The 13,378-nt window shown below is 60.6% G+C and overlaps 1 protein-coding gene across 3 annotated transcripts in view; it reads right to left on the bottom strand.

Moving 5' to 3' along the window:
• Window positions 1-853: 853 nt before the first annotated feature.
• The window catches only part of LOC111162543 (calcium voltage-gated channel subunit alpha1 A), a 213,317-nt gene continuing 200,792 nt past the window's right edge, over window positions 854-13,378 (bottom strand). For all 3 annotated transcript variants that reach the window (XM_022527035.1, XM_022527034.1, XM_022527033.1), the window contains 9 exons: window positions 8,504-8,611; window positions 8,266-8,366; window positions 7,020-7,129; window positions 6,765-6,903; window positions 6,487-6,600; window positions 5,073-5,108; window positions 3,819-4,005; window positions 3,251-3,504; window positions 854-2,478 (listed from right to left, as the gene is read on the bottom strand). In XM_022527035.1, coding sequence (XP_022382743.1) covers window positions 1,762-2,478; window positions 3,251-3,504; window positions 3,819-4,005; window positions 5,073-5,108; window positions 6,487-6,600; window positions 6,765-6,903; window positions 7,020-7,129; window positions 8,266-8,366; window positions 8,504-8,611 — 1,766 coding nt within the window. In that variant the 3' untranslated portion in view covers window positions 854-1,761. The remainder of the gene's footprint in view (window positions 2,479-3,250; window positions 3,505-3,818; window positions 4,006-5,072; window positions 5,109-6,486; window positions 6,601-6,764; window positions 6,904-7,019; window positions 7,130-8,265; window positions 8,367-8,503; window positions 8,612-13,378) is intronic.

The raw sequence follows: 13,378 nt of genomic DNA, 5'->3' as shown, positions 1-13,378 counted from the left end.
TCTCATCTCCTAAACTCACTGACTGCAGTTTTGTAGCTCTTGGCCACATTCACAGAGACATTCACAGAATAGGCAGGGAGGTGAGGCCCTGAGGATGGGGGTCAGGGAGGGGGTCTTCTACCATCTCCATCTGTGGGGTCAGCTTCCATAAGTCTGGAGTGGGAGGGTATAGGCAGGTGCCGCGGGTGGGATGGAAGCGGGATGGAGGGTAGGCTGTCAGTCCCTTCTGTAAGCACCCCACCTCCCCCTATACGTCTGCTACACTGCTGGCATCTTGAGCTGGCCATGACCATCAATTCCCACCCATGGGTGGGCTGCTTTGACTGAGTTCTAGGACTCCCCACTGCCAGGGTGTTTCCCATAGGAGTTCTGCTAATGTTTGGGACCTCACGGGTGCTCCCTGGGGTCCCACTGGCCCAGTTATGCAGGATGGTCATGTGGGATGGTTGATCTCCCAGAATGGTTACTTTTAGGTAGAACCTGTTCGGCAGGCAGATGGCGGGAGAACGGGGTGCCTGAGGGTGGAGGCGTGGGGTGGCAGTGGGGGGCACCGCTCTAACTTCCAGCCAGGACAGCTGGCAAAGACCTGGCTTTTGGCCTTGGCTTTCCTGGGCTTGTTAAGGTAGCCAGGATTTCTAGAGCTCTGGCCGCTAAGTGCGGTGAGGCACAGAGCCTGTCTGCCTTGTTCTTTGTTGGCTCTGGAGCAACACCCAGACATCGCCAAGACTGGATGCCCAGAGAGTCACAGCTTCCTTGGCTACTTTCGAACACGTTCAAAGGGCCTCCTTCTACCATTCCCCCAAAGAGACCTGGGGAGCGCTTTGCAGAGGGATAAAGACCAGTGCAATCAAAAGCCCTTTGATTCAACTTTTTTATTTTTTTTTCTTTTTGAATGTCATGCAGTAATTCACAGTCCCAAGCCCACAGTTTTCAAACAAGGTAGGAAAAAGGAAAAAAGAAGCAAAGGAAATCGGTGGTGGTGGTTTTTTTTTTTTCTTTTTCTTTTGTTATTTCAAGCAGGACCAAATGTCAGAAAAAATGCTTCTTTTCTCAATCATTAATTTTTTTGTCCTTTTTAAAATTGTTTATTTTTTTTAAATTGATTTCTGCAGGCAGTAATAGTAGGGTTTGTTATAACCAGCAAGCACTCCTGTGTGTGTCTGAGCACGTGTGTGGGGTATGAGTGTCTGGTGGAGGTCTGTGTGGGACGCTGGGTTTCAGCTTCACTTCCGGCTTCTCCGCCACACGGGCCACCAGCTCGCGTTCACCAGGGAAAGGAAAGATTCGATTGAGATGATAAAACTCATCAATAGAAGCGATTTTTTTTTCTCCCCTTTTTTTCTTTTAAAAATGTTTTTTTTTTGTTTTTTTTTAATTTCCATTTTCCCCAAGGTTCTCCAAAAATGGCTGAGTTAATTCGAATCCCTTGGCTGTGTGGTTTGTCTGCGCCCCCCCCCCCCCGGGGGCCCCCGTCGTGCGGGGGAGGGTCGGGGTTGGGTGGGGGGCGCATCACCGCCCAGGAGCGGCTTTTCTGGCCGAGGGTCTTTGCGGGACACCCTGGTGTGTCCGGGTCCTGGGGACTCCCTCCAGAGCCCGGGGTCGTCCGGCAGGTCCTCTCCTGGGCCCCTCCCGGGCCTCCCCTGTGTGCTGGGCAGGTGGCAGCGAGGTGGCCCCGCGGCCTGTGCGCGGCTCCTCCCCGTGGGGCGTGTGCGTGGGGTGCGTGGGGGGGCCGGGCGGGCGCGGGTGCCACCTCGCCCGGGCTTAGCACCAGTCGTCGTCGTCGGTCTCGCTGTAGGCTTCGTGCAGGCCTTTCCTGGAGCCCGGCCCGCGGGGCCTGGCCAGTCCGTGGGCCAAGTAGTAGCCGTTGGGGAGTCGCCGGCCGTGCCGGGAAGGCGAGGCGCAGGCCGGGCCTGGGGCCCGGGGAGTCCTGGGCGAGCACGCGTGTCGCGCAGGGGGTGGCGCGTCGTAAGCCCCGGCCCGGGGCTCCTCCCCGCCAACGCCGCCCGGGCCATCGGCCTCGTCGTAGTCGGAGCCCCGGTAGTAACCGTGGTGCCGGGGACCGGGGGGCCCCTCGGACGCGTGCGCGCCGGACGCCGGCCACCGCGCCCCGCCGTGGCGACACGCCCTGGGGGACTCGCTCCGGGCCGGGCCCGGGACCCGCCGCTCCATCGCGGGCGAGCGGCTGCTGCCGTGGCCCCCCGCGGGCGGCCGCTCCCCAGCCAGAGGCTCGGCCGCGGGGCCCGGGTACCTCCGCGGGCCGCTGGGGGCCGCCCGGCCCGGCCGCGCCGCCGGCTGCTGCTGCTGTGGCTGCTGCTGCTGCTGCGGGGGCCCCGAGCCGCCGGCCTTACGGATCACGGGGGAATAGGACACGTGTGGCCGGGGGGTGGAGGGGGTCTGGGGGAGCTGGCGGCGTCCGCGCCGCGGAGTGCTGGTACCAGATGTTGAGGGGGCTGGGCTTCCACTTACGGAACTACTGCCCTACACGAAAATTGAAACAAAGGAAATCAAAAAAAAAGATACAACAAAATCAACCAGAAGGAGACGGAGGAGACACAGAGGACGGGCGGGAGAGAGGGTGGGGCACAGGAATACCAAAGGGGACGGAGGAGGGACAGGGGAGGAGGAGAGGGGGACACAGGACATTTGAATGGAAAAAAAGGAGAAAAGCAACAGCCACAGGGAGGAGGAGGTGAAGGAGGAGGAGGAGGAGGAGGGGGAGGAGGAGGAGGGGAGGAGGAGTTAGAGACAAGGAGGGAGGGGAAGTCGAAAACCAACACAACAAAGTGAAAAGAGAAATGAGAAATGGAGTTTTGTAAGTTTCGGGGTTAAATAGCAGAAGTTTCAAAAATTACTCACAGGCGTCCAGAGGACAGAAATCATAATCGAAACAAAAACGGAAGCCGGGTTAAAGGAAAGCAAAAGGCAGCAGGCAGCCAGCAGGGGCATGAGCCATAGGGACCGCGCTGGCCAGAAACTCAAACGTGATCCACAACCAAAGAGGAAGCAGCTGCGGGGCAGGGTAGGGGGCGGCAGGCGGGCAGGGGGGGCTGGGGGGGCAGAGTGGGGAGCCAGTGCCTACCCCTGCCGGGCTTCTCCCCCTCCCCGGGAGCTTGGGGACCCCAATGGTGGGCAGGGTTGGAGGTCACAGTGGGGAGAGAGGACCCTGCCTGGAGGGGCTCTTATGGTGTGCCCCCCCCCTCACACTGGTCTCCCAGGGGTTCAGGTCCAGGGCGCCCAGTGCCACACCCACCTGCCGGTGCGCTATGTGTTCACGGCCCTCGCTGGGCGAGCGGGACCAGCGCTGGTCCCGGGCCCGTGCCCGGCTGTGGTCAGGCGGCTCCTGGGTGTAGCGCTCCTTCTCGGAGGGTGGGGGGTGCGGGTGGTGGTGGCGGTGGTGGCGGTGCTGCCGGTGCCTTCGGTCCTTGGGCCGGCCCCGCTCCTGGTCTCGCTCCTTAGATGGCAGGTCGCCGGACTGGGTGGTCATGCTCAGGTCTGTCCCCAAGCCTGGGCCGGAGTTGCGGTGGGGGTCAGACAAACAGATGGCCGTGAAGGAGGAGTGGGTGAGATGTGCACCCGGGAGGTCACCTGGGTGGGGGGTGCAGGCTCTAGAAAGGGGCCTCTTCTCTTGGACCAAGGAGGTCTGTTTGGTCCCCAGGCTTTGAGCAGCCCCTGGTCCAGCTTGGGGTCCCTTGGTCCTGTCCCCTGAGAGTCCTGTTCCATGCCCAGGCCTCTCCTTTTCTCTCTCCATGTTTGCCCTGCTCTGCCCTATCTTCCTCTCCTGCCCTCCTCTGTCTCCTGGGGCCCGCAGGGCAGCCCACCTGTGTCCACGTCTGTGTAGCGGCCCAGGGAGCGCTCAGAGGCTCGGTGGCCGCGGTCCCGGCGCCGCTGATGGTGCCGCTGGTTCTCCTCAGGCGGCACCCTCTCCAGGGAGTAGTCGTCCAGGCGCCGGGCCTTGGGGCCCAGCACGGAGGCTGAGCGCTTCATGGGGCTGGTGTCTGAGATGGTCTGGGAGGGTGGACAGGCCAGCGGGCCAGGGTCAGCAGCCTGCACAAAGTGGTCCCAGTCCGTTCTGCCCCATTAGCCCTCAGTGACCAGGTGTGACCACCCGGGGCAGAGTCCGAGCGGGCCATGGGGCTCGGCTTCCGATCCACCAGGATGCCTCTGCCTCCTCCCAGGCCCATGCGGGGCTCCTGCCGGGAGGCCCCGTCCGATCCCCTCCTGTTGCTTCTCAAGACCACCCCCAGAGGTACCACCACCCAGCCCTGGCCATTCAGCCAGAGACACATAGGCAAGCTGAAGGGGACAGCTTCTCCCATCCAGAGTGTCCCCCAGGGCCGCGGGGCAGCAGGGCCCTGCCCTCAATCCTGCCTACTCTCCTCCCACGGCAGGGCAGGGGGCCGGCAGTGGTCAGGCCTCCTATGCGCCCAAGGCCGGGCACCAAGAATCCCAGCTCACTGTCCTTCCTCGGGTGAGCTGGGACCGGTCTTTCCTGGTCCCCCAAGCCTGGCTCCTGTAGCCTGCCCTGGAGGGGCTGCCCTGGCATCTGAGGCCCTGGGGGGACCCGCTCTTCTTGGCCTGCAGTCTGGGAGCCTGTGGGAGCTGCACCTCCCAGGTCAGGCCCCGGAGAGGGGCCTGTGGTTCTCTGCTGCTGGGAGAGGCGAGGAGGAGGATGGTACCCAGGGCTGGCCCAGCTGAGTGGCCAGTGGCACTTCGACTTTAAGGGACATGAGGCTTCAGTACCAGAGGGTCAGGGGTGCGTCAGCGGAATGAGAGCCTCTGAAAAGGCGTGGGCCGGGTGGGGCTGCGGATCAGGTTTCTTGGAAAGATGGCACCTCCTAGCTTGGGGGCTTGGGGGTGAAGATGGGGGAGGGGTGGGGGGCAGACCCCGCCCCCCCGGCAGGGCACACAGAGGACACAACACACAAGGATGGGGCTTCATGGGCGAGGGGGGTGCAGTCTGCAACGAAAGGGCAGGGTCCAAGGGGTGGAGAGATGACAGGACTCCCACGAGGGGGGGTGGGCGGGAAGAGGGGGCCGGAGCCCAGCTGGGAGGCGGGCGCTGAGGTACATACACTGAGGTTATTCCCACGTGGCCGGCCCCTTCTCCTCTGTCACAGCCCCACGGGATGGTGCACACAGAAAAACAGAAAGAAGAAAATAAATATAAAAGCCAAGAGGGAGAGAGAGAGGTGGTACATGGAGATGCCAGGGTTGGGGAGAGAAACCTGGGCAATGTGGGGGAGGGGGGCAAGGGAAGCAGGGAAAGAGGTTAAAGTCCCAGGTGCGTGGGTGACCCCAGGCCCGGCTGGCCAGTCTCCCACAGGCACAGAGGAGACAGACAGGAGACACCACAGACAGACATATGGCAGAGGCACGAGACCGACAGATGGGATGGCGTGGCCACAGGCCCCTGGCCCTGGGCTCTGCATCATGCAATGCGCCCCAGCTCTGGCTCCGGCTGACACTCAAAGCTTGGGGAGGGGGCGGCCGTCAGCTGGCTTGTCCCGACCCTCTCCTGGGGCCCAGCGACTCTGTCCTGGGGATGGACGGGGCAGGGGGGCTGGCAGCCACATGCAGCTAGGTGCCCCCCGACCCAGGTTCTCTGCAGCCAGAGGCCAGCCAGGTCCCTGAGCCACCCTGGCCCCGCCAGGCACAGCACAGCCTCCCTCCCACCGCTGACCCCCCGTGCAGACACCACGGCACAGCACACGGGAAGCCTGCCCCAGCCCCACATGCCACCGTGCCTCTCAGGCTGGGCGGGCAGCCAGCCATGCTTCTGGCTTCTGGCCCCTCTGTCCCTGCAAGCCTGGGGCAGCGGGATCACGCATCTCCCTACCCCACCCTCCCCCCCCAACCCGCCCCACTAACCAAGTGGCCTCTGCAGCTGGGCAAAGCAGTCAGCCACACACAGACACACACCAGGCATATGCCCCTGTCTCCCCCACTGGCCCCCACGAAGACCAGACAGGAAATACAAACCCCGGCTGCCTCCAGGCCCACCCCAGACTCTGCTACCCAGTCCTAGGACCTGCCAAATTCCTGATAGCAGACCTATGTGCGTGCGTGTGTGTTTGTGTGTGCAGTATGAGCACATGCGTACATGGTGTGTGTGTGTGTGTGTGTGCGCGCGCGCGTATTCTTGAAGGCAGCTCACCCAGCCCCGACACACCACCTCCCCCCAACACCCCCACATGACCTCCACATCCCCTTGCCTTGGCTCCTCCAACCTGGATAGCTGGAAAGCACTTGGCAGTGACGACTGTGTCCTGCTCCAGGGGAGCCCCTTCCCTTCTCTGCTCTCCATCAGAGGGGAGCTCGGAGGGCCAGGCCTTCTGGGCACTCCAGGGTGGGCCTGCCCCCTGCTGCGGAGAGCACAGGTGGGTCCCCCCGCCAAGCCCGGGTCCCAGAGGAAAGAGATGCCCTGGGCTGTGTGTTGGACCCCAGGGGCCCGAGTCCAGCCCCAGGGGGGTGGGTGAAAGCCCTCACCTGGTTCTCCGCAGGGAGGCGGGGCATGGAGGCGGCCCGGGCCTGGCCTTCCATGGGGAGGTAGTGCTCGCTGTCCGAGTAGCCGTCTCTGCCCATCTCTCGCAACTCTACACACTGTGGGGCATGAGGGCGAGGCCAGGTGAGTTCCTGGCCCGACCGTTGGGCCCCAGGGGTGGCATGGTGGGTGTGCGACTGCGGCTGTGGGGCCCACACCCTTCCCTCCTGGGCTGCCTAGGCCTGGGAGCTGGGAGGCGGTGGGGGGGGGGGGACAGAGGCACCTGGGAGTTGGGCTGGCTGTTGGGCATGTCGGTGGGAGGCCCCCGCTCTGGGCTCCATGTTCCTGTCTTCTGGAACATCTCCTGGGCTCGCTGGGTCACCCAGGATGGGCTCTCCTTGATGCTGCTTTCATGAGCCATCCTGTGTGTGGGGGGGACAGAGGACAGGGTGGCGGTGGGCACTCCAGGGGCGTCTGCACTGGGGAAGGGTGCCCCCCTGCTCTTCCATCCCCACCTCCTGGCCACAGCCACACTCACAGGCCTCCACCTGGGTCCAGCTGGGAGGAGGGGAGGGCGTTCTGGCTGGGGCCCCCCTCCTGGGTTGGAGACGGGGGCTCCATGCGCTGGAACATGAGTGGTGTCCGGTTCTGGAGAGGCAGAGAACAGTGTGTGGGTACAGGGTGGACAGGCGGGGCAGTGAGTAGGCTGGGGAGGGTGTTCGAGACTCCGGATCTGGCCAGCTGTGCAGAGGACACTCAATGCTTCCCCCTGCAGGCCCAGCCCCCCAGCGCAGTCATTCTTGACACCCCCAACACACACACACACACACACCCACACACTCTTTCTCTTTCTCTCACACTCAGGTTCGCTCCATCAGCCAGTCCACTAGACTCCTCCCTGCAAGGCCGTACAGAACAGGATCACTTCTCACCCAGCTCTGGCCCTATGGCCTCGCCTGGACCGTGCCACTCACCTCCTCCCCTGGCTCCCCGCTCCAGCCCTAACCCACCCCGGACACCAGAGGGCGCCAGCGACCACCTGAGTGTGGTCACTTCTCTCCTCCGAGGGCGGGGCCTCCCATCAGACCTGGACCAAACATTCAAGGGCCCCCAAGGCTCTCCACAGTTTGCCCTCTCACCTTCCCACCCTTGTCTCCATTTTTTTTGAACTCACCGCCCGGAGTTCAAGACCTGAGCTGAGATCACGAGTCAGATACTTCACCGACTGAGCCACCGGGCGCCCCCTTGCCGCCCCTCTTGCTCGCTGTGTTCAGCCATATTGGCCGCATCGCTCTTCTCCAAACTCAAAAGCCTTGCCACAGGACCTCCGCCCTGCTGTTCCCTCTGCCTGGAGCGCTCTTCCACGTGGCTTTCTCCCTCTTCTTTTCCTTTGGGTCTCTGCCCGACATCTCCTCCAGGCAGCCTCCCTGATCACTGGTTTCAGACTGCACCCCTTTCCCCAGCATGCCTTCTTAGGGCACTTACTGTTCCCTGCCATGTTAGTCACTTATTATTGTTGGAATGTCCACTCTGCAGTGATTCTGGTCTGTTTTGCTCACAGCTGCACCGCCGCCCCAGGCCCGAGAACAGTGTCTGGCACACAGTAGGTGCCCAATAAGTGTTGGCAGAACAGATGAATTCATCTGGGCCGCCTCCTCGGCCCGGCCCTACTTTCCGGTGACCTGTCCTGTGTCCTGGCCATGCCCCGCTGCTCTGATTTGTCACTGCGGGGCCCGCAGGGGAAAGAGCACCAGCGGGGAGGGTGCCAGGGCCCAGGGCCATACCTGCTCCTCACGCAGGGCCTGCAGCTTCTTGGCCTTGCTCTGCCGGTAGTACTCCATGATCATCATGGCCGCGTAGATCTTGCCCACGGTCAGGTCTGTGGCTGGGGGCACAGGGTGAGGTCGCCGTGGGTGGGGGCCCTGTGTGTGCCAGCCTAGCCCCTGCTCCAGCCTCCTCTCTCCCTGCCCCCTCCCACCCTGGCAGGGCAGAGCCTGGGGCCAGGCCAGGTGCGGCTCTTACACTTGTGGGGGGTGACCAGCAGATCCAGTGTCTTCTGGGACAGGTTGGGCCAGATGGCCATCATCTCTTTCCTCAGCTCAGCGTCCATCTGCTGTTTGTCAGCTCCGCCTGCAACGTGGGCACAGAGAGGCCCTGACTGCCTGCCTGGGGGTCAGCCAGACTCCGGGGCAGCTGGAAAGCCAGCAGCTCCTGCCAACTCAGGCCCTGGAGTCCTGCTTGCCATGGGTCACCAGTTCCCTGCAGGCCTGACCCAGAGGACAAATGACCATGTGGGCTCTGGTCTGTGGCGGGGCTATGTTGGGGGTTGGGGGACAGGCAGCATCAGGAGGAGCCGGAAGGCGCAGGTCCCAGCCTGGCTCCCACTTACCCACTGTGTGGCTCAGGTGTTAGGCTACCATTGTGTGCCTCAGTTTTCCCATCTGCAAAATGGGATGACAGCAGTAGGACCTACCTCACAGAATGGTCTGAAGATCAAAGCAGCTAGTATGTGTGCAGCTTTAGGACAATGTCCTGCCAAGGAATGACTACGACAGGAGTCCATGGGTCCGAGGCAGAGCCCCGGGCTAAGCCTCCGAGAGGCTAGGCTGTCCCAGAGCAGCCCTGATAGGGGTAGTTTCTCCCTCAACCAAGTCTCCCCTCCCACGGATGTGACCTTCAGCCACTGCTGATCCTGGGTCCCTCACCCCGCCCACGGAGGTCATTAAGGCTCCCTGCCAGCGATTCCTGGTCTGTCCAGCCTGACTGCCCAGGAGCCTGGCTCTTCCTACCCCTGGGCTTGGCCAGGGGGCCGTGTGATGACTTCTTGCCAATGAAGCGTGAGTGTGCTGAGTGGCCACTTCAGGGTCAGGGGATTTAGTGGCCTGTGGGAGCACTCCTGCGTTCTTTTTCCAAAACTCTGTCATGGTGGCTGGTGAACAGAGCTCCCTGCCCACCCAGGAAGGACAGAGAACAGGAGTGGGAAGCAAATCTCGGTCGGTGGGAGACCTCAGGGCTGTTTGTTGCACGGGCATGTTCTCCTCCATCTTGACCACTACACCAGCCCAACCCCCTTCTACTACTGCTTCCCACTCTCCAACTCTGGGCACAGGGGCGCTGTTCCAAACTTTTACCAGCAGGTATGGAGGGACAGCTAGAGCAAGGCCCACAAGGCCCCTTGTTGGGCCAAATATTAACCCTGTAGTTGCTGGACTGTGGGGTGGGGTGGGGGGAGGTCCCGGAGATGGGGGAAGGGCAGGGGCCAGTACCAGCCAGGAGGGAAGTGTTTCGGAATTCTAGCAGCTGGCTGAGTAGCAGCTCCTAGCCTCACACTCCCAACATCCCGCTTTGCCTCCACTCCCCGTGGACCTCTCCTTGCCCAGCATCTGTCCTCCCTGCCCTTCCATTTCCCTGGGCCACCCCTGCCTCGCCGCTGGAGCCTGGGTCCAGCTTCTCAGCAGATGTGGGTCAAAGCATAGATGTCTGCCAGGCACTCTCTGGAGCCTTCGCTCACCTTCACACATGTGCTCCCGAACACACACGTCTTTACTCTGGGAAAGATCCTCCAGACGGGCCTTTTTACCAGTGCACAGGTAAAGCTCAGAACTCGTTCTGGAGTGAGACTATTGAGGCCCCGCGGGACTAACCTGCCTGCAGAAGGGCAGGCGCCTCTGCTCAGGACTCTGTGTCCGCCCCTGCCTCCACCACAAGAGGGCGCCGACCCCGTTGGAGCCAATCCCCCAATGCCTCTGCTCTGAGCTCTCCATGTTCTGTTCCCTCACTCCTGTGATTGCCCAAGTCCTCACCCTGACCCCACAAGGCCCTGCACCATCTGCCCTTATGTCCTCTACTTCCTCCCTTGCTCACTCTGTTCCAGACTGAGTTTGCTGTGCCTCACACATGCCCGGCATGGTCCTGCCTCAGGGCCTTTGCTCAGGTTATTTCCTTTGCCAGGATCGTTCTTTCTACGAATATCCATGTGGATTCCTTCCTCACCTCCTTCAGGTCCCTTCCCAAACCCAAACGGGTCTTCTAGCTGACCCCCCTCCCTGAAACAGCCTCCCCGCATCCCCCTGGATGCCATTCTGCCTCTCTCATTCCTTCAAATCACTTCATGATGTTGTTCCCCATCTCACCCACTAGAGGGAGAACTCCACGGTCCGTTCTGTCTTTACACCACTGGTGATGCAGGGGTGTGTGGTCACTCACGCCAAGCTGCATGGGGGTGGGGCTGATTCGTGGGTCAGGACTCAAGTTGGGAATTCAGGACTATCATGGGAGACCCTTGGGAAAATCCCCTGTGTTGTTAAGCTCTCAAGACCCTTGACACTAATTCATAGTTTTTCTTTCCTTATGGGAAGCAGCTGGAATTACCAGCTCTATCTGCTGTCCGCTGTAGCTAATTGAGGTGCCGGCGGCGGGCGGGGGGGGGGGGGGGGCTGTGTGGCTCCTTCTCAGAGACCCAGGGAGGGAAAAAAGAGAATGGCATTTCCTAGTAAAAGTCACTTTCTCCTTCCAGCTTATAGGTTTCCTGTTTCTGTGAAGAAAAGGAAAACACACCTGCCATCGAGAACAGAATTGTGTCCCCCTCCCCAATTCATGTTTGAGCCCTAATCCCCAGTGTCACTGCATTTGCAGGTAGGGCCTCTAAGGAGGTAATCAGAGTTACATGAGGTCATAAAGGTGGTCCCTGATCCCAGGGGACTGCTGTTCCTATAAGCGAAAGACCCCAGGCTATGTGAGGACACAGCAAGAAGGTGGCCATCTACAAGCCGAGGATAAGGCTCACCAGGAACCAGCCCCACTGGCACCTTGATCTTGGACTTCCAGCCTCCGGAACTGTGAGAAAATAAAGTGTTTAAGCCACCCTGTCTCTGGTATTTTGTTACAACAGCCCGAGCGGACTGTTGCGCTCGCTCTAGGCATGTGGGTTAGGTAAGGGATCTGGGCAGGGTTTCCCAACCTAGTTAGCACCGTGGACACCTGGGACTGGATCATTCTGGGTGTGGGGGTCACCCCATGCACTGCAGGGTGGTGATTAGCCTCTCTGGCCTCCATGTTCTTGGTACCAGTGGCACCTCCTTCCCCAAGTCCTGACAACCAAACTGTCCCCAGACATTGCCAAGTGTCCTCTAGGGGATAGAACTGTCCCTTGGCTAAGAATCACCACCTCTGACTGTCTCTGCTTCAATTCACTGGGAAGTCTCCCATTCGGGATTGTCATTTCACATTTAAACAAAGGGAGAATCCTTTGGGGACTTCAAGGTGGCCTTCTGCTGGGGTCCTGGGGTTCCCTTCCAGGCTGAACTTCAGACTTATTCCTCCTCCAGGGACAGAATTACTAACATCCGGGGTGGGGCGAGGCCAGGATCAGGAGGTCCTCCTGGACGCAGGCAACAGTCCCTCACAAACCAGTTGTGTCCCAGGGTTTACCGTCCTGGGTCCTCCCCGGCTGTATCCTGTTTTGCGTGACATTGGGCTCCGAGTCTGTCCCTGGAGGACATCTGGCAGCATCCCCCGGCCTCTACACCCCAGATGCCACTGGCACCAGCTCCCTCCCAGATGTGACAACCAGAAATGTCTCCAGAGTGCCAACGACCCTTGGGGGCAGGATCGCCTCTGGCTGACCTAGGGCTTACCCCTCCCCCCACCCGAATCCCCAGCCCCTACCCCCCCGCCCCCACCAGCTCTATCTTTCCCCCTGCATGCCTCACCTTCCAACACATTACATACTCCACGAATTTATCATCTTATCGTTTGTCGCCTTTTTGCCTGCAGCCCCATGAGGGCTGGAGATTCATTCATCTTTCAGGTCTGTGTCCCACATACCAACGACAGGGCTGGGCACACAGCAGGTGCTCAATGAATGCTCTCGTTCAGTGAGCCATGGCCAACGTGGCCAGCAGTTCTGGGTGGATAACAACATGCCAGGAGGTCACCCTCTCTGGTGCACCCGGGTCAAAGCCACTTAGCTCCCATGAGGCCCATCCCCAGAACCTTCGACGTTCTGGCAGATCCCACCTGCAGAGAGAGTCTGGTCTTTGGGGGAGATTAAAGGGAAGGACAGTGGTATTTTGGCTGGTCAGCCCTGTGGAATCCTGAATGAGGGGCCAGGCTGACCCTGGGTGGGGTTAGCCTGGGCTGTGGCCCTTTCTAAGACAATGGCAGGTGGCATTCCTGTTTTGGGAAGCTGAGGTCCCCCTACAACCAGTGGCATGTCAGGACTGAGGACCATGTGGGCATTGGGGATGCCAGACAGGTGCAGAGATGTCTGGTAATAGTTGGCTCTGGTTTATCTTTTCTCCATGCACCAACCCCCACACCTGTCTGGGCTGGTGGTGCACAGTGGCTCCACGTTTCTATAGCTCTCGTGTGCTCTCCGCAGAAGTCGGAGTGTTAGTGTGTGGCTGGGGGTTTGGATCTGCTAACTGGGTTTCTGTTTGGGTTGGTGGTTGGCTCTGGCCTCAGTGCACAGCCAGGGGGAGTGGGAGGGCAGGGGGGCAATGAAAGGACACAGACTGAGTCCCTTGGAGGGAGAATTCAGGGGTTCAGACACGACATCCAGGAAAAAGAGAAACATGAGAGAAGGACTTTCCCAAAGATGAGATTCTCCTGGGTGCAGAGAACAGAGGGGTGGGGAGGAGGGAGGGACAGACGGAGGAGGGAGAGGGACAGACAGAGAGGGGACACAGAGGTGAGCGGAGGGACCTGCCCTCTCTCTTCCAAGTATCCAGCTAAGAATGACCTCCCAATTTTTGGAGGATCTGTATGACGGAGGATAATCCATTCTCCCATGCTGCCCCCTGCCTGCTGGAAAGGAGTTCAGTTCTTCTAAACTTCTAAACTTCAGTTTAGAAGTAAATGGAGCTGTTGAAAAAAATAAGTGTTATACTTTCAGCC

This window comes from Enhydra lutris, unplaced genomic scaffold (genome assembly GCF_002288905.1).
Source record: "Enhydra lutris kenyoni isolate GAN:26980312 unplaced genomic scaffold, ASM228890v2 scaffoldscaffold92, whole genome shotgun sequence".
NCBI classification, from domain to species: domain Eukaryota; kingdom Metazoa; phylum Chordata; class Mammalia; order Carnivora; family Mustelidae; genus Enhydra; species Enhydra lutris.
Note: the sequence above shows the minus strand (reverse complement) of the source record. Positions and strands in the feature narration are given on the sequence as shown.